The sequence below is a fragment of the Lampris incognitus genome, chromosome 3, assembly GCF_029633865.1.
Source record: "Lampris incognitus isolate fLamInc1 chromosome 3, fLamInc1.hap2, whole genome shotgun sequence".
NCBI classification, from domain to species: Eukaryota; Metazoa; Chordata; class Actinopteri; order Lampriformes; family Lampridae; genus Lampris; species Lampris incognitus.
The window spans coordinates 66,354,162-66,376,488 of NC_079213.1; the positions used below are offsets into that span (position 1 = coordinate 66,354,162).

A 22,327-nucleotide genomic window follows, 5' to 3' on the forward strand; every position below is an offset into this window, starting at 1 on the left:
TATTATGTCTTCTTTACATATATTTTTATATGCATATGTGTCGCTTATCTTATATTGTATTTAAAGCTTGTGCAGCACTTTGGTTCAACTGTGGTTGTTTTAAATGTGTTATATAAATAAACTTGACTTGACTTGACTTGTAAGTGAGAATGATGCTAAATTAAACTGGCTGGCGAAATTAATTCCACTGGAGCTGTTTTGTAAGTCAAGACAAAAAAATAATAACTTTTCAGCAGTGGTTTTATTCTTATTGCTCTAGGCCAGTGACTCCCAACTCTGAATTGGGACTAAGAATGGACTTCAAGTCTTTTTTTCTGTTAGGTCCTCACATGACTAGAAAACTAATTTATGCCCAAGGACCCAAGGCAAGACACAATGTGCTTGATTTGGGCAGAGCAGGAAAAAAAGCTTAAAAGCTGTCGCGTCGGGTTGAAACTTAAACGCTCAAAAAAGGACTGGATTACTTACTCATCACAAGGGTTTTGGAATTGCACTGCACTCGCATACCTCCCCACACACACACACACACACACACACACACACACACACACACACACACACACACACACACACACACACATTTATTCTACATGAAAAATGCGGAGGAAGGGCATGCATTTTATGGGATCTTATACCCCTAAATCCAGATGCTGAATGAGCTTCTCCAGTGTGCCTGGCAGAACCCCAGGATAAGGAGTGAAAACAGAAGGATGAATCCTGGCATGCCATGGTACAAGAAGTTTATGTATCTTTTTCAGCATACTTCCTCTCAGAGAAGAACAAAAAAAAAGACCATCCACTATGTTTCTAAAAAAAAAAAAAGGCTTGCCATTGCAATACATGGAAAAACTCTGACATTAAACAGAAGTTGTTGCGGAATTTCCCTTCACGGCATCACGGAGACAGAGAGAATAGGCTGACAATCTGTTTGGCTGCTGTTGCTTTGATTGGAGACTCAGCCCAGCTTAGAAGATAAACCGATGAGCCAAAACATTATGACCACTCACGGGGGCTTCGAATGACGTTGATTATCTCCACACAACTGCACATGTCAAGGTCTGGGCAGATTAGATGATAAGCGGACAATCAGTTCTTGAAGTCAGTGTGTTGGATGCAGGAGAAATGGGCAGGAGTAAAGACCTGAGCGACTTTGACAAGAGCCAAATTGTTAGGCCAGACTACTGGGTCAGAGCATCTCTGAAACAGCAAGGCTTGTGGGCTGTTCCTGGTCACCAGTGGTGAGTACCTACCAAGAGTGGTCCGAGGAGGGACAAACCACAAACCATTGACAAGGTGTTGGGAAGCCAAGGCACATCGATGCGCAAGGACGATGAAGGCTATCCTATCTGGTCTGAACTGACAGAAGGTCTACTGCGGTGCAAGTCACAGAAAATTTTAATGATGGTTACAGCAGGAATGTGTCAGAACACCCTGCTGTGTATGGGGCTGGGCAGCCATAGACCGGTCAGAGTGCCCATGATGACCCCTGTCCACTGCCGAAAGCGCCTAGAATGGGCACGCAAGCATCGGAACTGGACCATGGGGCAATGGAAGAAGGTCGCCTGGTCTGATGAGTACCATTTTCTTTTAGATCACATGGACGACTGTTAACATGTGCACAGTTTACCTAGGGAAGTGATGGCACCAGGAGGCACTGTGGGGAAACAACAAGCCAATGGAGGCAGTGTGATGCTCTGGGCAATGTTCTGCTGGGAAACCCTGGGTCCAGCCATTCATGTGGACGTCAATTTGACATGTGCCACCTACTTAAACATCATTGCAATCCACCCCTTCATGAAGACAGTGGCCTCTTTCAACCGGGTAATGCACCCTGCCACACTGCACACATTGTTCAGGAATGGTTTGAGGAACACGGTGAAGTGTTCAAAGTGTTGCCCTGGCCTGCAGATTCTCCAGACCTCAAGCCGATTGAGCATCTGTGGGATGTGCTGGACCGACACCTCAGATCCACGGTGGCTCCACCTCGCAACTTACAGGACTTGAAGGATCTGCTGCTAATGTTTTAGTGTCAGATACCACAGGACACCTTCGGGGGTCTTGTAGTGTCCATGCCTTAGCGGGTCGGCGCTGTTTTGGTGGCACACATGTTAGTCAAGTGGTCATAATGTTTTGGCATATGAGTGTGTATGCTTAGTGTGACAGCAGGCAGCTGAGGTGTGTTGGGTGAGCCACACTGAATAATGCCTCTGCCTTGAGACAAGCCTTTGTTCTTTCACCCACCACCATCTGGTTATTTACACCTTCATACACACACACACACACACACACACACACACACACACACACACACACACACACACACACACACACACACACACACACACACACACACACACACACACAAATCGTGTGAAAAATATGCAACCACATCACATACTGTAACACAACACAAGCGAACCCAGGGAATACGAGTGGGGTCAGAATCAGTTCAGTGTGTCTGTAAGGCAGAGGTGAAGTCACTCTCCGTTTACTCAAGTCAACAAGTGGGTTTTATTCAGCATTATGCAACTGTACCTGCATTCTGCAGCATTCTCCAAACTATTGAGACAGAAACTTGAGACAGATGTTTTTCAGCGGAGGCAAATGAATCAAGTATTTACATTTGGAAATGAGAAAATTCAAAGTTAAGTAGACTATGACTTTGGTGTGAGCCGACAAATGGGAACCAACATGAGTAATCATGAACACAGACCATATTGAAGTCCCGGGGGGAATTGCGGGGTTGTGCAAATTCTCAACACTTAGATCTGAGGGAAAATTTATGGACAAAAAACTAAAACAAAAACCCACAAAACTTATTGTTTTTTAAATCTAAGGAATTTATGTCAAATGAAGTGCCTGCAAAGATGAGTGAACCTCACAGCTGCAATCACTTCATTTCTGGGTTCTTATGTCATGTTTGTACCATTATATCTGTTTATGTCTGAATATTTCATGACTTTTGGAGTCCTAGCATGGATGGCCACGATTATTTCTTCATTAGAAAAAATGTTAAATTATCTTGTGTTAATATTATAGGGTAGTGGGCCCTTATACCCACACACAATCAAATACACACACACACACACACACACACACACACACACACACACACACACACACACACACACACACACATACACATGAGGATACAGAATAAGATTTTACCCTCCGTTCACTCCCACAAATTTCAGGTTTTTCTTGGCTCCCCCATTCCTCTGTTTGTCAGCAACACTGTTCTTCTTCATAATGGATTTGAGACCTGGAAGAGATGGAAGAGAAGTTGGAGCTGAACAGAGAGATAGAAAGACCAAAAAAAAAAAATCTGCTTCCTACAGAAAGTGAATGTGTATTTTTGCCTGTCTGTCTGTTAGCCTGTGCATGTCCATTTTTATCAAACACATTTTAACATTTCGAGCAATAAGCAGTTGAGGTTTAAAGACCGGTTGAACACACTTTCGTGGTCAAGCGTGCTACTGATAAGAACACACATTTTGCAGTTTTGGGGGATTCAGCAATGAGGATTTGATGTTACAAAGAGCACAACTTTGGCAGTCCATGCCCAGCTTAATCATCTGTTGAGGCTGCATTTTCAAAACCACAGTCTACATTATATATATATATATATATATATATATATATATCATAAAGATCATATCAGATCATAAAGAATTTGACTCACTGGATTTTATGTGTGTGTGTGTGTGTGTGTGTGTATATATATATATATATATATAAATACTGTCTCATAAAGAATTTACTTGACTCACTGGATTTTATATGTATATAAATTTGTTTTGGCTTTTTTTTCCCCGGCCAATTACCCCACTCTTCCAAGCCGTCCCGGTCGCTGCTCCACCTCCTCTGCTGATCCAGGGAGGGCTGCAGACTACCACATGCCTCCGATACATGTGGAGTCGCCAGCCGCTTTTTACCTGACAGTGAGGAGTTTCGCAAGGGGGGATATAGCGCGTGGGAGGATCACACTACTCCTCCCAGTTCACCCCCCCCCCCGAACAGGCGCCCCGACAGACCACAGCCAATTGTGTCTGTAGGGGCACCTGACCGAGTCGGCGGTAACACAGGGATTCGAACCCAAATCCCCGATGTTTGTAGACAACGCACTAGACCGCTATGCCACCCAGGCGCCCTACATTACATTTTCTGACTCTTCCTCCCCATCTGTTTACATCGTGCAGGCGTGCACTGTTGCAGGATTGTATTGGGCATGTAAAAGTAGTCAGTAAATGTGTCCCGGCATGATCAGAAAAACAAATGTTTCCTTAGAACAAGTTTTACATATCAAACATTTGCAGTACTTGCGGTGCACCTGATACTACAAGCAGCGCTGGGGGAAAAAAATCATTTCCTCTATCCTTTCCTAAGTCTTACTGCACTGCTGTCTTCTCAACTTTCTATCTGCAATCACGCTGAAGCGCCAACATCGACTTACTCCCTTTCTTGATAAATATTTGCTCATGCGTGTTTTTGGGGAAGGAGCTAAACCGTAAAACCAACAAACCTCCACCCTCCACAGCACTAGAAGTCTGCCTACATGATGTTGGAGTGTGCATGGAAATATTCAGCACAAAAACGCTCCTCATGAAACAGCTGTTCATACATACAGGTCTTATTATGGCTTTACCAAATATAACGGGCGTACACACACATACTGAATAATCATACTTTGGCTATTTTAGGATGTGGATTATATAGACTGAGATGGCTTGGACATGTGTGGAGGAGAGCTGTTGGGTATACTGGGAGAAGGATGCTGAATATGGAGCTGCCAGGGAAGAGGAAAAGAGGAAGGCCAGAGAGGAGGTTTATGGATGTGGTGAGGGAGGACAGGCAGGTGGCTGGTGTGACAGAGGAAGATGCAGAGGACAGGAAGAGATGGAAATGGATGATCCGCTGTGGCGACCCCTAACGGGAGCAGCCGAAAGTAATAGGAGTAGTAGTAGTAGTAGTAGGTGATTTTAAAATATAGTGTACTGAAATACATTATTGACTTTTCTTGGTGGCTCAGATGAACCCAATGGGCAATAACATAATTTCCCTTTTGTCGGTCCCCCTTTTGCACTCCTATCAAACCTTAGTGCAGGAATAAGAGTAATGCAAATCTATCTAACACAGAAACACTAATACAGACTTTAAAGCCCAATCTGTAATTTATTTGACCATACAAATTTGAGACATATGTACATACATCATAAATGTGGCATTGAACATTCAATGCACGCACAGGAACAAAATTTTGGTGATTTGGTGAATATGGCGTCCGTTTCTCTCCATCACCTCTGGTAAATTCAAATAAGGGAGAAAGTTAAAAGGATGTTAAAAGTAAAAATAATGATCTTGCATGAGAACCGATGACTGTGGCTCCTAACTGTGCAGTTGGGGGGGGGGGGGTATTTGTATAGTTGTGCTCTTTACACTTGTATTTCTGCCTATGTGTGTATGTGTATGTGGGCATGCACACTTCGTGTGTGCAAGCGCCGTGTGCAGGATGTTATTTAGCCTGGTCGGTCTCTACTGTACTATGTGGGTGACTATTGTTTTGCACCCATATGTGTATTTATCTGAATATTTCTTTGGGTCTGGAAGACATTGCAAGACTGCTGGATGCAATTACAAACCAGCAGAGCTCATCTAATGGTGTGGAAACCCTGTGTTGGCACAAAACAGGGCTCCCGGGGCCCCCATCTGCACATTCCATACAGAGACCCTAATGAGGCCAGCGTGAGTACACAATACCAGACATTTGAGAAGGCGATCCTATTTTAATAAAAGTGACAAAGTAAAATGAAAACGAGTTATTAATTATCCCTCGACAAATGACAAACAGTAAGAAAATAACAGGTTAGCGATGACGGCAAAAAAGTTTCATAGTCACGGCATCTGCTTCACAGTCTCGAAAAGATCCCGCTGACGGAGTTTCTGAAGCGAATGGGTATTAAGACGGGTTTCCTGTCACCTGACCAGTAACCACCGTACTTAGGCAATCAAGTTTATGGATTAGCACAACCTTAAAATTACAAAAGTACAATGAGTAACAGTTCACACGGCGGCAAAAATCTTTAATGACGTTGAAAATAAAATATAGGGCGTCCGGGTGGCGTGGCGGTCTATTCCGTTGCCTACCAGTGGGGATTGCCAGATCGAATCCGTGTTTGGGCGCCTGTTCGGGGGGGGGGGCTGGGGGGAATAGCGTGATCCTCACACGTGCTGTGTCCCCCTGATGAAACTCCTCACTGTCAGGTGAAAAGAAGCGGCTGGCGACTCCACGTGTATCGGAGGAGGCATGTGGTAGTCTGCAGCCCTCCCCGGATCAGCAGAGGGGGTGGAGCAGTGACCGGGTCGGCTCGGAAAATAGGGTTATTGGCCAAGTACAATTGGGGAGAAAAATAAACATTTTTTATAAAAGTACAATAATTAATGGTTCACACGGAGGCAAAAATCTTTAATGATAATAAAAATAAAATATAAGCAATGTGTTTAGAGTGGATACACTGCCTCAGGGAGAGTTTCACAGCCTACTGGCCTTTCTATTTTTCTATTTTCTGTACTCTATTGATATACAATTATAGATATGATTGTAATGACTGTATTGCACAGAGACAAACGTAGGACACCCCAAGTATGCTGGCGGCTGCATGTTGTGAAAAGCAACTGGACAGACCGAGAGTTGTGATTACCACTGCAATGCAGGGCAAGGCCATTTTAGACCTGCCAAGCCGGGGAACAAAACATCACATTATGAGCCATATTGACATTGTAGAAGCTTAACCCCTACAGGGCCTATTTTTGTATCGACCCACCATTGGGCTCTGAGCCCTGTGTAGCGATCTCTGTTTCCTGCACCACAGCCGACACCACGCAGGGGCTCTCACAACTATATGCCAAGAACATACATCTTAAGACTGCACACCACCAGCTGAGAAGATGTAAACCACCGTGTTAACCACCAACCACCGAGGAAGAATTTCATTTTTAGAGATAACCCTGCATAACATTGTGGTGCTTTTTTTGCTGTGGGTGCTGAGATGACAACTGCTGGGAAAAAAAGTTAAGATAAGAATTGCTATTTCAATCTCTGATCCCTACTTCGGGAGTGACTAATTTTTTTTTGGGGGGGGGGGGGGTTTCCTTTTTTTCTCCCCACTTGAATACAGGCAAATCACCCCACTCTTCCGAGCCGTCCCGGTCGCTGCTCCACCCCCTCTGCTGATCCGGGGAGGGCTGCAGACTACCACATGCCTCCTCCGATACATGTGGAGTAGCCAGCCGCTTCTTTTCACCTGACAGTGAGGAGTTTCACCAGGGGGACGTAGCGTGTGGGAGGACCACATTATCCCCCCCCCCGAACAGGCGCCCCGACTAACCAGAGGAGGCGCTAGGGCAGCAACCAGGACACACACCCACATCCGGCTTCCCACCTGCAGACACGGCCAATTGTGTCTGTAGGGACGCCCGACCAAGATGGAGGTAACATGGGGATTCGAACCGGTGATCCCTGTTTTGGTAGGCAACAGGATAGACCACCACGCCACCTGGACGCCCCGGGAGTGACTGGTTTTAACTGAAAAACGGCACAGTTTGGGTTTTTCATGTGATGGAGGTGGGTTCTGTGTGTGTGTGTGTGTGTGTCTATATATATATATATATATATATATATATATATATATATATACGTATATACGTATATGCAGTAGTGGGATACTTTTGTGATGCAGAGGTAATGGAAACCAGACTGGGAATCTCAAAAGTCAAACACGTAGTAAGCAACCGCACTGAAATTGTGAGAATCATAGACGGGAAATATAAAGACCAGCGAGAATTACATACGGTATGTCCCTGGGCAAATGCCACCCCCGCCCCCAACACATCAACTGAGAAGCACGCTAGCACCCTCTTACATCCTACTTCACCAGTGAACTTCACATGAAGTCTGAGCATAAACTGAACGTGACAGCAGAAAGACTCTGCACTGAAGCTCCAACACCATCTGAAGTAGAAGAAACACACACGATGAGCACGTTAAACACGTGAACCTGCAAGTCAGGCTGCAGGTGAGTGTGTGTGTGTGTGTGTGTGTGTGTGTGTGTGTGTGTGTGTGTGTGTGTGTGTGCATGCGTTTAAGTGTTTATCAGTGAGTAGTTATTATGTGTAAAATGAGAAATACATATTTGACTCGGCGGCCAGCCAACCATGTGATTTTATTTTTTTGTCTGTGCTCAGTGTGCCGTTTCATCTCTACTTCCATCATGCAGTAAGTATTTAAGTTGCCAGGGGCCCGGACCGATCCATGTCAGTGAAACGGGTCTTTGATATGATGTAAATCAGATGTGCATAGAGAGCTGTGCTGCCAGGACCACAGGCTTCTTATCATCATCATGACAGAGATGCCGTCCACCAGAGCCAGACCCACCCCAAAAAGAAGTGCTGTTCCTAACAGAAACCGGGATCCAAAGATGTGACGTGAACAAATTAAAATGACTCCTCAAATTAATCTAAAGTAACCCAGGGCTTTAAAAAAAAAGAAAAGCAGGAGGCTTTACACTGGGCGACGCTAATGTAATAGGAAGCCTTTGGCTGTCACAATATCATTACTTAACGTTAAGTGATTGTAAAGCAGGCTGGCTATGAAATTTCAAAGCTAATAGATCAACATCTTAAAACAGCTCCAACTGTTTTAGATTAGCCAGAGCACGCAGGAGAGGAAAGTATAGCAGCGGCTGACAATGACACATATTTCACAAGCACCGCCATAACATAAAATAAATGTGGGGCCGGACACTATCTATCTACACTGCATTCCACACAATCACAACATTTTATTTGAGTTTTGCTTGTGGCCTGTACCGATTCACCCCCCCCCCCGTCTTGTGTCGCTGCTCCACGCTACATACCGTCATACAACAACGTATGGACGCTCAGTAGCGCCCTCAAGGGGTGGCCACGGCCACCCTGATACTATCCCTGGCCCCCCCAGCCACGAATCGCATATGCAGAATATGCTTCTGATTATGCATAATATGCTTCTATCTGATATTTTACATTAGGTGCTGTTCATTTAAATCAATACTGTATATTTTTCTTAACTCTCATATTGACAGTTTTCAACTAGCCTATACAGTATACTACAACAGCGTTATAGAATTCCCGAAATTCAGTCATGGCTTTTGGTTTTGGTGTACCACCCCAAGATTTTCAGTGGCCCCATTTGGCCACCCCTATGAAAAATTTCTGGGGGCGCCACTGTGAAGTAGAAACCAAAACAAGATAAAAAAAAGGGTGTTTCCCAGACTCGCCGTACCCGGTCCCGGCCAGAGCGTCCACGGGGTAAGGCATTCATTAGGCCACCCCTTACCCGAGGGATAGTGGGTGTAGCTCGGTGTAGTGTTCGGGGACTCGTCGTTCTCCAGCGACCCCTCTGGCCTATCCGGGCGCCTGCAGCCAAGCGACCGAACGCATTCTCCCTACGTCTCCTTTGCTGCCGAGATGCATCTGGCTGCAGACAAAATGGCGGACCTCCGTGGCGCTGCCTGAAGGTGATGCAATCCATGCGAGGCTTCAGCGTGTAAACTAGCGAGAGCAGCCGACACGAGTTCGAAGGAAGCTGGTGTTACGACTATCTCCTTCCTGTGGAAACGTGAGCCAGGGGAGTTATTCGACAAGAGTTCCGGACATGTGCCGTTGGGTTAATCGGGTGGGATAAGGGGAAAAACTAGAAATAAATTTAGAAAAAAGTGTCGTGTTAGCTGGGTGATTGGTGAAAACGCCATGAACGCTAAGATATTGTAACGTGCATGGATAAGTAGACACGCTGGCCACTGCCTGGTGGGTCTAAACCTTTAGTCGAGCGGTTAGCGATGTCTCCTGCGGTGCGGGCGATTCAGGTTCGCTTCCCGGCAGCTCCTGTGGTTGCGTTGTCCCCCGAATTCGGTACAATATATACAGATGGTCTGTGTCATGTGCATAAACGACAGGCAAGGGAGTCGCGATTAATAACGTGCTTTATTCAGCCGTCTGCTTCCAGTCCCCGACCCGGAAAATCCCCAGAATGCCCCAGTACAGAACCGCGCTAAAACATATGGTTGCGTGCCCCTCCTCTTACGTACACAGCATGCTGGGCACTGTAGTTCTCATCACATCTCCCTCCTTTTAAAGAACATGTACACTCACTGGCCACTTTATTAGGTACACCTTGCTAGTACCGGGTTGGACCCCCTTTTGCCTTCAGAACTGCCTTAATCCTTCGTGGCATAGATTCAACAAGGTACTGGAAACATTCCTCAGAGTTTGGTCCATATTGACATGATAGCATCACGCAGTTGCTGCAGATTTGTCGGCTGCACATCCATGATGCGAATCTCCCGGTCCACCACATCCCAAGGTGCTCTATTGGATTGAGATCTGGTGACTGTGGAAGCCATTTGAGTACAGTGAACTCATTTCCATGTTCAAGAAACCAGTCTGAGATGATTCGAGCTTTATGACATGGCACGTTACCCTGCTGGAAGTAGCCATCAGAAGATGGGAACACTGTGGTCATAAAGGGATGGACATGGTTAGCAACAATACTCAGGTAGGCTGTGACGTTGACACGATGCTCAATTGGTACTAAGGGGCCCAAAGTGTGCCAAGAAAATATCCCCCACACCATTACACCACCACCACCAGCATGAACCGTTGATACAAGGCAGGATGGATCCATGCTTTCATGTTGTTGACGCCAAATTCTGACCCTACCATCCGAATGTCACAGCAGAAATCGAGACTCATCAGACCAGGCAACGTTTTTCCAGTCTTCTATTGTCCAATTTTGGTGAGCCTGTGCGAATTGTAGCCTCAGTTTCCTGTTCTTAGCTGACAGGAGTGGCACCCGGTGTGGTCTTCTGCTGCTGTAGCCCATCTGCCTCAAGGTTCGACGTGTTGTGCATTCAGAGATGCTCTTCTGCATACCTCGGTTGTAATGAGTGGTTATTTGAGTTACTGTTGCCTTTCTGTCAGCTCGAACCAGTCTGGCCATTCTCCTCTGACCTCTGGCATCAACAAGGCATTTTCGCCCAAAGAACTGCCGCTCACTGGATATTTTCTCTTTTTCGGACCATTCTCTGTAAACCCTAGAGATGGTTGTGTGTGAAAATCCCAGTAGATCAGCAGTTTCTGAAATACTCAGACCAGCCCGCCTGGCACCAACACCCATGCCATGTTCAAAGTCACTTAAATCACCTTTCTTCCCCATTCTGATGCTCAGTTTGAACTGCAGCAGATCGTCTTGACCATGTCTACATGCCTAAATGCATTGAGTTGCTGCCATGTGATTGGCTGATTAGAAATTTGCGTTAACGAGAAGTTGGACAGGTGTGCCTAATAAAGTGGCTGGTGAGTGTATGTTCCAATGGAAACAATAACATTGCTAGATTATAAAACATAGCAACAGCAATACCATATTAGCAATTTGCTAATTAACAGCATAACCAGCTAACAATGAAGACATGCACTTCAAAATTCAAAAATTAACCTGAAGGGTGGGGTAGACTGCCCAGCCCTTCGACTGAGTGTGGGAATTATTCTGCCCCATTGCTCACTCAGTATCTAAACATCATACCGCTTTGGGGGTTTTACAACTCTGCCACTGGAGGTGATGGTGAACCCAGAGGGCCTTGCTGGCACGTCCGGCTCCATGGGAGTGCCCGATGAGGTGGCGACCGGTGGGCTGAGTTGTTCCTGCTGCAAGTCATTGCTGTCTCTGGCTGGTTGGGTTGCAACAGTTGCAGGGGCAGGCACGGATTGCAGGTGCCTGCGGTTCCGTCTGAAGACAGCCCCGTCTTCCGTACGCACCGTGTAGGAGCGTGGTTCCCCTGAGGGATTCACCATGACTGCGGGCATGTTCCACCCTTTTTGCCCGTCTAGTTTGACTTGTACCCTCTCACCTGAGTGCAGTTCGGTTAGGGCGCGTGCAGAGTGTCTCCTGTCGAAGAAAAACTTATAAGCCTCTTTTTGCCCTTCTGTCATTCTTCTCCACCTCCTTGTGGTCGAAGAGCTGTGGCTGGAGTTTCCTCTCCAGCACAGGCATGTTGGTCCGGATCTGGTGGCCGGTCATGAGCTGCGCGGGGCTCGCACCTGTGGCAGTAATTGGTGTGGCGCGGTAGCACATCAGCGCTAGGTAAGGGTCAGGCTGCCGCAAAATTCTTTTGGCCGTCCCGACGGCCCTTTCGGCAGCTCCATTTGCCTGGGGGAAGTGGGGGCTGCAGGTTGTGTGGCGGAAATCATAGTTCCTACAAAACTGCCTAAATTCGGCTGATGTAAACTGTGTGGCATTGTCACTAATGAGTTCCCCAGGGACGCCCCATCATGCGAACATACCTTTCAGCTGCTCAATCACCTGTAGACTGGAGGTGGTCCGTAGCTGGGCGATCTCAATGTCCCTGGAATAATAATCAACCACTACCAGGTAGTTTTTTCCATACTGCTCGCAAAGGTCTGCCCCAATCTTGTGCCATGGGCCGGGCGGCAGTGGTGTTGTACGTAGGGGCTCTTTGTACTGTGAGGGCTTATTTATTTGGCAGAATGTGCACTGTGTAACTTTCCGGTAAATGTCCGATCCGATGCTGGGCCATCAGACAGACATCCTGGCTCTTTCACGACACTTTGTAAGGCCTTGGTGCCCTTCGTGAATCCTGTGTAGGATGTCTTCCTGATACGCGGGGGGGAATTACAATCCTGTCTTGGTACAGGAGCAGCCCGTCTGCCTCGGACAGCGATGCCCTCGCAGCGTGGTAGCCATGCAGATAAAAGGGCACGTGCCTCGGCCATCCCTCTCTGGTGTACCCGATCACCCTCTGCATTGTGTCGTCCTGACGCGTGGCTTGCTTTAACATGTCCAGCTTCGTGCTCGACACCGGTTTGGTTTCGATCACAGCTTCGACATGCGCACGCATATCCCCGTCTGTGTCTGCCCCGCGGCCGTCCTGGAGTGGGTTCCTGGAAAGGACGTCGGCCACCACCAGCTGTGAACCCGGAACATACACTGCTCTTGGGTTAAAACGCATTAGACGAATTAGAAGCCGCTGGCATCTCGGTGGCACTTTGTCCAGATCATATACATTAATGAGGGGGGCCAGGGGCTTGTGGTCTGTCTGTAAGCTAAACTCAGCTAAGCCTAACAGATAACGGGAAAACCGCTCACAGGCCCACACCCCTGCAAGGCATTCCTTCTCTAACTGAGAGTATCTCTTCTCTGCATCTGTGAGAGTTCTGGAGCAGAAGGCAACAGGCTGAACTTTGTCCCCCTGAACCTGCAACAGTGCTGCCCTCAGCCCGTAACTACTAGCGTCCGCGCTCACAATGGTGGGCCTTGCTACATCCTAGTATGCCAGGGCAGGAGTGGAAGACAACATTGCTTTTACCTTGGTGAAGGCTTGCTGTTGGGGCTCCCCCCACTGCCACTCTGCGTCTTTCTTCAGCAGCTCACTCACCGGGTGTAGCACTGATGACAGTTCGGGTAGAAACCTCCCCAGATAATTTACCATACCCAGCCACTGTCTCACCTAAGGGACATTATCGGGGCTGTGCATGTCTGAGATGGCCTTCACCTTGCCTGGATCTGGTTTGATGCCGTCTTTGCTGATGATGTGCCCGAAATATTGCAACTCACTCCTGCTGAAGCGGCATTTCTCCCGGTTGGGCTTCAGCCCCGATGTTTTGATTGTCTGCAGTACCGCCTCCAAGTTTCTATCGTGCTCATCCTGGTCCTTGCCGTACACGAGTATGTCATCCATGACGACGACCGTGCCCTTGTGGTCTCTCAGCAGAATGCACATTTCCCTCTGGAAGATCTCTGGTGCCGATGTGATGCCGAACGGGAGCCGCTGGAAACAGAACCGGCCTCTGGGAGTAATGAAAGTGGTTAGTTTTACACATCTGGGATCTAGCGGAATTTGCCAGAAGCCAGACGATGCGTCTAGCGTTGTAAAAACCCCTGCCCCTGCTAACTTGGGCATAATGTCCTCCAGCGTGGGAAGCATAAACCACTCGCGCTTAACAGCCTGGTTTAACCGCTTTAGGTCCACACAGATCCGTATCTTGCCGTTCTTTTTGACTACGGGCACCATGGGTGCGCACCACTCTATGGGCTCGGTCACTTCTGTGATGATCCCCAAGGACTGCATGCGTTGCAGCTCGTCGTCCACCTTTGGCATGAGAGGGAAAGGGACCCTGCGTGGCATGCTGAAGGCATAAGGCTGTATATTGGGCTTAAGCTCAATCATGACAGGTTCACAATTAAGCAATCCAATGTCCCCGAAAACATCTTCGCTAACCTGATCTGTTCTAAAAACTAGGCCCATTTCACATGCAGCTCTGCGACTAATAAATTGTTGGCATTTGGCCCTTTTATCACAAAAATCCCAATTTTGTGCATCTTCCCCCATCTCTCCATGCATGCCACAAATTTCCCCGCACACTGCAGTGCTTCCTGGGCTTCTCAGGTCGATTGATGTTTTAACCAGCTGTGGCCGTTCAGGCAGTGACCTATATGCAGTCTGTGACATGGTAGTGATGTCCGCCCCCGTATCGATTTTAAAATTAACCAACTTGCCGCAGATCGGTAACTCCACTTGCCACTTTTTCTCAAAATCCATCCCCTCTATGCAACCGAGGAAGTAGGGGCGGCTTTCACTTTCCGCTTCGCCCTCAAACGCATCATCCTGGTAAACGATCTCCCTCACGTCTCTGGTTTTGCATACGGCAGCAAAATGTCCCAGCTTGTCGCATTTCCTGCAACGCCTGTTGCGTGCAGGGCATTCCTGCTGCTGCCCGTGCGCGCGATTACATTGGGGGCAGGCTGTTTTGGGCCGCTGTGCGTTTCCGTTGCCCTTATTGTAGTGGTTGCTAGCGTTACTGCGGTCGCGGTTGGTATTGGCGCCCTGTGCTTTGCTAACTGCATTCAGTTCAGCTGTAATTCCTTCCGCATTTTGCTGTTTAACCAGTTCAAACTGACGGGCCATTTGCACCGCTTTTCCTAGCGTGAGCTCATCTTCCATCTGCAACTTCTGTGACACGTCTCGGTCAGCAACTCCGATCACAACTCTATCACGAATATGCACTTCCTTTAATGCCCCGAACTCGCAGTGTTCTGCCAACTCATATAAACTCCTCACAAAGGCCTCGACAGTCTCTCCAGCTCTCTGCGAGCGCTGGTGAAAACATGCACGTTTGTGGATTACATTTCTCCGTGGTACGAAATGCTCGTTGAGTTTACTGACCACCCTGTCATAATCGTTAGCGTGAGAAGCCTCTTCGAACGTAAATGAATTAAAAATAGCTTCTGCATCTTTCCCCAGTGCGTATATCAAGGAATTGACTTGGATCTCACCGTCCTCCCCATTTAGCTTGGTTGCTAGTCGAAACCGGGAAAACCTCTGAATCCAAATCGGCCATGCCGCCGGTTGCGTGAAATCAAATGCCTCGGGGGGATTAAATTTTGCCAACTCCGTTCCCGATTATAGAGGTAAGTGGATTCGAAGATCTTCTGATACCATGTCATGTGCATAAACGACAGGCAAGGGAGTCGCGATTAATAACGTGCTTTATTCAGCCATCTGCTTCCAGTCCCCGACCCGGACAATCCCCAGAATGCCCCAGTACAGAACCGCGCTAAAACATATGGTTGCGTGCCCCTCCTCTTACGTACACAGCATGCTGGGCACTGTAGTTCTCATCACGGTCTGTATATTAGCTTATGTTTTTGTCCACACGCTACAGTATTGAAGCTTGTGCCAAGACGGGCTGAACGATGAAAATGTTTGACGATGAGATGGACTCCACGGAGCCACGCCATGAAGAAAACAAACGTGGGCCGCGGTGAACATTGGCATGGTTTCAAAGGTGGCATAGCAAATTGATTTCTGGAGCCGTACAATTTTTTTTAAAAAAATGTTTGTATTGCAGTTAAGATACCAGTGTTGAATACTACAGTTGGGGTAGACACTTCTGACTCCATCCAACCACATCACTTCGTATCACGCCAGCAAACCAGATGGACATGAGATACCAGACTGACTGAGAAGCACATGTCAGCCCCCTTTTCGCATATTGATAAGAAATTATAATGGAAATCGAAACAATTTTGCAATTCGAAAGTATCAAAAGAAAACCACGCGATAAAGAACTTTGAAGAGTAACCGAGATTTTCCCCGACGGTCCTTTTTTCTTTGACAATTTAATTAGGCAGTCCAACTGAGATGAAGTTACAGCCATTTTATTTGCTGAGGGGTATTTTGCATTCTGTTGCATCATGTCCGTGTTCCTACTATCATGAAAGACTTCCATTGTAAAGTTGAATTCAGTTTTAAATACTCCCCCCACACAGAAATCCAAGCAAGGATGCTTCACAGAGCACAAACAGTAACCCCCACCCACGGCTGTATGCAGAGCAGAACCAAGTGGAAGCATATCCTTACATTGATATGGTACACTCGGTAGAGCTGAAAAATAAAACAATAAACCAACCCCTTATTTACAGTAGAGAGCATCTCCACAAAACAGAATTTAACTAATGTAGGTGGAGGCTGGGGCAGTGGAGAGAAACACCTACAGCTGCAATTAGCCAGAAGCAGTCCGTCTTAGATAGACTGCCTTGTGGTCAGGGTTTGATTGTGACTAGTGTGTGAACCATTAGCTGAATTTGCCTGAGTGTAAGACTGAGGCCCAGGCCACACCCACACTGCCTGGAACCTCTTGCTTTTCATTTCAGTGCCCGTGTTAAAAGGTTCGAGCTGCCATACAGCCTGCGTGAGCAACGCGGGCTGTGTGGCAGCTCACGCGTGCCGCCAAGCCTATTTTCTCTACGTGAGGCATGTGGTTCTCAGCAAAAATACACTGTGAAATTGGTGCTGACTCTCATGTCATGGAGTGACATACTGAAATGAAAAATGATCATGAAATAAACAAATTCATGTTTAGTTCAACCTTTAAGATCGAAATCAAAACTCAAAGTCTAAATTGTTTCTTTGCGAGTTCAGCAATAATGTATGGAGACATTTATGGAGGTGTATAAGAGGGATGCCAATAGGACTCTAAATGAGCTGCAGACCCTACCTTGTTCCTGCTGTTTGTTTGCTGCAGCAGCCTTCTGCCCAGGAGAATAGAAAGCAGAGAGGACACTGAGGGAGCTGACCAGCTGACTCTGAATAGAGCTCATCTTGGAAGGGCCAGGTTTCCCTGCTGGTTTTCCTGTTGTTGCTGCTGAGGCTGCTTTACCTGCAGGCTTGGCTGATGCCCCTTTCCCTGCCCCTGCTCTTTTTCCTGGAGTCTGTTTTTGCGTGCTGGAGATCTCCTGTTGGCCAGCTGCCTGCTGAGCTCCAGAACTGCTCCCCAGCTGTGCCCACTGCTCCCCCAGAAGCCCTGTAATGCGGTTTACAACTTGACCTAGGGCCGCAGGCGAGGTTGGGGACTCACTGGAACCTCTACGAGTAGGTTGGGCTTCACCCACGTCCCGACGTGGGGCCTGAGTTTCAGTTATGCCACGATGATGGGTTGAATCACTGGAGCCTTTGCGAAGGGGCTGTGACTCACCAGAGCCTCTGCGTAGTGCCGGAGCATCACTGGAACCCCTGCGAGGGCCCTGAGACTGAGGATATGTCTCACTTGACCCCCGATGAGTAGAGCTGACCTGGGCTTCACGTGACCCATGACGAAGGGATTGGGATTCACTGGCTCCCTTGTGTGGGAGCGGGAGTTCTTTGGAGTCCCGCCGAGGTGCAGAGGACTTGGTCTGGTACTGGGTTTGGGCTTCACTGGGTTTTGGTGATTGGGTCTGAGGTACAGGTTGCGTAGAAGAAGACTGTGGTTGCAGTTGTGACTGCACCTCACTAGATGCCCCAGCCTGGGATTGAGTTTGGACATTGAGTGATGTCTGTGGTTCATGCTGCTGAATTTGGGCATCACTTGACTCCCCACAAGCAAGTTTGGGTGACTTTTGAGCCTGGAGTTGAGATTTGGCCGGTACTTGAGCCTTGGGCTGGGTTGGTTTCTGGAGTTCGGATGGCTGAGGCTGAGTGTCACTGGATCCCCTACGAGGACGCAATGGTGGAGCCTGAAGCTCAAGTTGGGAAGGCTGTGGCTGGTCAGTAGTGGGCTTTCGGCCTCTTTGAGGTCTCACTGGAGCCTCTGAATTCACAGCTAAATTCTCTGATACTACTACAGTATTGTCAGTGACTGCAGTCTTTTTGGTCTGGAAACACACCATCTCACTAGATGCTACTGTTTGCTGGTCCTTGACAGTCTCCACTGCAGTTTGCTCTGCTTCAACAATCTCTGTAGTTACTGTAGTATATGGCGGCAAAATGTCTCTCTTTTCTGAATCACTGGGCAGAGTGATCTGTTTAATCTCAGCTTCTGCTTCTCTAGTTTTGCTCATTGCAGCAGTTTGACTGAAGTGTCCTTTGTCAGCTACATTATCTGAAGCTACATTTTTGTTTGCTACACTCTCTGTAACTATACCAGAGGTCTCTGTGACATAATTTGTGACCACACATTCACCATCCATATTATCTCCGTCAATTCTTTCATAAGTATTCTCATTCTGCAATCTCTCATTGACTGCAATAGTTCTGTCTTCTGTTATTTGACTGCTCACACTTTCTGCAATTTGACTCTCTGCTTCTACAGCCCTGGCTGGATTGTTGTCCTGCTGTCTGTCTCTCACCACCTCTGTCTCTGTCTGCTGGTCTGTCCTCTGCGCTGCCTCTGTCTCTGTTACCCTGTCTATAGTATCCACCCTCTCTGTTTCTGTTCCCTGGTCTACACTGCTGGCTCTTGGCCTCACTGGATGATCCGTCACCATCTCTCCTTCTGTCTCTGTGACTTGGTTAATCCTTTCTGCCACTGGTGTTGCAGTCATCTGGTCCTGAGTTTCAACTCTCTCGGTTTCTGTGCCCTGATCCACGCTGTTGGCTCTCGGTCTTGCTAGGCACACAACAGCTGTCTCTTCTGCCATCTCTATAACCTGGTCATTTGTGGCGACTCTTTCAGTCTCTATTTGAGGCTGTTCTACACTTTCAGCTCTGGGTACATGCACTTCAATACAGATCCTCTCTGTGTCTGTTCCCTGATCTATAGTACCAGGGGATTCTGTTTCAGTCTCTTGGCTTGGGAAGTCCACTCTTTCGGTCTCCATCCCCATGTCCATGCTCTCTCTCCTCACTCTGCTTTCCCTCTCTGTGGCACACACCTCCACTCTCACTCCCTCACTCAGCTGCAGTATCTTTTCCTCTTTTAACTTGTTTTCTCTCGTTTGTACTTCCAAAAGCATGTTAGTTCTCTCTAGCTCTTGGCTAGCTTGGGTTAGCTTAGCCTCTAATGTTGTTAGCTTGCCTTGCAGCTGCTGCACACTAGCCAGATCATCATAACCACCAATATGATAATGTCCCAGCTTTTCTTCTTTCACTACATTAGCACCTTGAGAATTGCTAACTCCTTCACCCTCTTTTATTGTCACTTTAAATGTTGTTAATTTGTGTGCTGTACCATCCTGTGATAATTTTTCCCTTGCATGCTCTAGTAGATTCCCTAATGGCACAGTTTGTCCATCAGATTTGTCCCCTGGCAGTATTTGCCTTTCCTCTTCCTGCTCTGAAGGCCTAGCTACCTCTCTCTGGGCTTTTGAAGTCTTTACAGATTCATACCTGCCCCTCTCTATCTGTGACCCTATGCTTTCCAGTACTCCTTGTTTCTCCTTCTCCATTTTCTCCTCTAATGGCACAGAGCCTAATGCTTCAAATACCCCCTCAGGCTGAGTTTTTGGAGCTGGACTCAGCCCTCCTGGAGACCTTGGGGTTGAGATAGAAGATGAAGTGGAGGCCTGGGCTTTTGCTTGGGCCTGGAGCTGAAGTAGAAGTTGTTCCCTCTCTTCTCTCAGGGAGCAGATCTGAGCCTTGAGTTCTGGAATGGTTTTGACCTGCTCTTCCAGCTCTCTAACCCGTTTCAGCGCCACTGTGATCTGCTGGTGCAGCCCTGTCCTGTCCTGGGGCACACTGCGTCTGTCTGTTATATCTGATGAAGCGCGGAAAACATTCTCTGATGAGCCATTCTCTGGTGTGCCCACCACTCGGTCAGGACTGCTGGAGTCTGAGCCTTTCCGGTGCTGCACCGTGATGGGCATGCTGGAGGCTCGGAGAAGGTTTGGCCGACCCTGGAGCCCCAGAGGCTTCTCTTCAAAGCCTCGAGCCCCAATGCTAACTTCCTCTCTGGGCTTCCCTAAAACATAGCTAGGTCCCTGGCTGGTTGTTCCTTTGTTGCTCTGACTAGACATTCCCCCATCGCTGGGCTTGAAGTCGAAGATCTGCTGGACTTCTGTCACCCGTGATTTTGGTTTGGGTCCCAGGGTGGAAGTGCCAGACCAAGCAGTGTCCTTTTCCTTGGGGGCAGGCCTAGGCCCATGTCCAGGAAGGCTAAAGTTTCTGGGCAGAGTACTAAATTTGGGGCCCTTCACCCTGCGCTGGATATGTACCCTTTTGATGGTGTGGCCTTTCTCAATATCATCAACATATTTAAGGAAGTCCAGGTCCAGGTGGAAACCATAGGGAGTCTCCACTGAGTAGGGCAGCTGCTTCTTCTGAACTCCCCCATCATGGTCCTTGGATGAAAAGCCATTTGCTGTAAAAGGTAAACATTGTAAATCTATCAACCGATCATTACCACTACCGATACCACTGCAAATACTATTTCTATTCGGACTACTAGTACTACTGATAATAACAAAATCATCCAGTCATATTAAGGATCAAAAATTAAATGTAAATTTCAATTAACCAATCAATCAGACATGCAATTAGAACAAGTCACATTTCTATTGCATAAATCAACAAACTTTACTAATGAAGACAAGCCAGATCCCAGATTATTATTAATAACATTATGAGTCACATTTATACACTTGCGCAAGACAGGCTGTACTGTGCTGCACACATGGTACTTCATTATGTAAAACCATAATACTTACTGAGATGCAATAATCATGCTGTGATTCTACCAAACACACTCATCAGTATGCAAAACAGTTATTTTGCTATTTCAACTTATGCATATGACACAGGGGCAAGTAGCATCAGGAGGAAACTACTTAGGAGGAAAACTCTGGTTGTGTTTAAACAGAGAGGAAATAGCATATTATAACCCTTTATTACCACCCTTCACAGGTGAAGGGAAAACAATAAGATCTGATTTGAGGAGCAAGGAGTTAATAAGATTTTTTTGTGAATGCACTACTGCAAGCTTGGTGATACTTACCACTTTTCTTGTCCATCACTGGAGGTGGAGTTCACTGTCATGGACTTGTGTTCAGTATTTGTAGAGCTGGCAGCCTGGACAAAAAATAAATCAGAGTTGTGTGAGAAACTGAAATAATACCCATTATCAGCACCTGGACAGAATTCAACCTACTCAATTCCTAAGGACAGTAAATATTTGTGTCGTTGGTGATCTGCAAAACCTCAAATCTCCTCTTATCTTGTAATTCTGTTTTTATAAGAGTGAAAGCACAGAACCATGAGAGGAGATTAAATACACTCCAAAAGAGTCTGACGCAGTCTTTTAGTTCTACCAGACTAAGGGCTCATGCACAAATAATGGTTTGTGTTTAAAACAATTTAAAATGTTTTCTTTTCATTCCCCCATTTGTTTTAGAATATTTCAGTTGATTTCATTAAACAACTGAGACATATGATCACCACCTCTGGCATTACTCAATCTCTCCATACAACAAAAGAACAAATATTTGCTTTTTGGAGATAAAATGTATTTATGTTAGACCATACCAGAGCCCTGAGGGGAAAAAAAAAACAAGCTGGCAAAAATGTTGAGTATTACCAAAATAATATTTCCAACAATCTTTTTAAACCAAAGCGAACAATGCCTAATAAGATGTCATGTGGGCTGCAACAGGACTCAGGCTTTGACCATTTTATTAACTAATGCTAATTTTGAATGCTCCTCTGTTAGCATTGCTTTATATATGAGCCAGGCATGGAGTGCAGGGGTTGTCTGAGGAGATAAGTGTACTACCAAGGAAAAATAGTGACCCCTAACATCCTATATATTTCAGTGGTAATTAGACTGTAGTGTAGGCACACTTTAAATGCTCAGAAGAAAAGATATGTAATGCAGGCCTATGTAATACTCAGCTAGAGCTGGTACCAAACAACAGAAAGTACATTCTTTCCATATTCTCCACCTTAGAGTAAGTATCCTTTTTATTGGCCAGTTTGAACATACAACAAACATTAAACCTGATACTATAACAGCATTATAACATGTC

General features: G+C 46.7%; 1 protein-coding gene across 1 annotated transcript in view; it reads right to left on the reverse strand.

Annotated features, from left to right (window-relative positions):
* Positions 1–21,316, reverse strand: part of kank4 (KN motif and ankyrin repeat domains 4) — a 30,851-nt gene extending 9,535 nt beyond the window's left edge. The window contains exons 1-4 of the mRNA XM_056276770.1: positions 21,301–21,316; positions 19,495–20,667; positions 17,110–19,449; positions 3,169–3,262 (exon numbers count right to left, since the gene is read on the reverse strand). Coding sequence (XP_056132745.1) covers positions 3,169–3,262; positions 17,110–19,449; positions 19,495–20,667; positions 21,301–21,316 — 3,623 coding nt within the window. The remainder of the gene's footprint in view (positions 1–3,168; positions 3,263–17,109; positions 19,450–19,494; positions 20,668–21,300) is intronic.
* Positions 21,317–22,327: the final 1,011 nt, after the last annotated feature.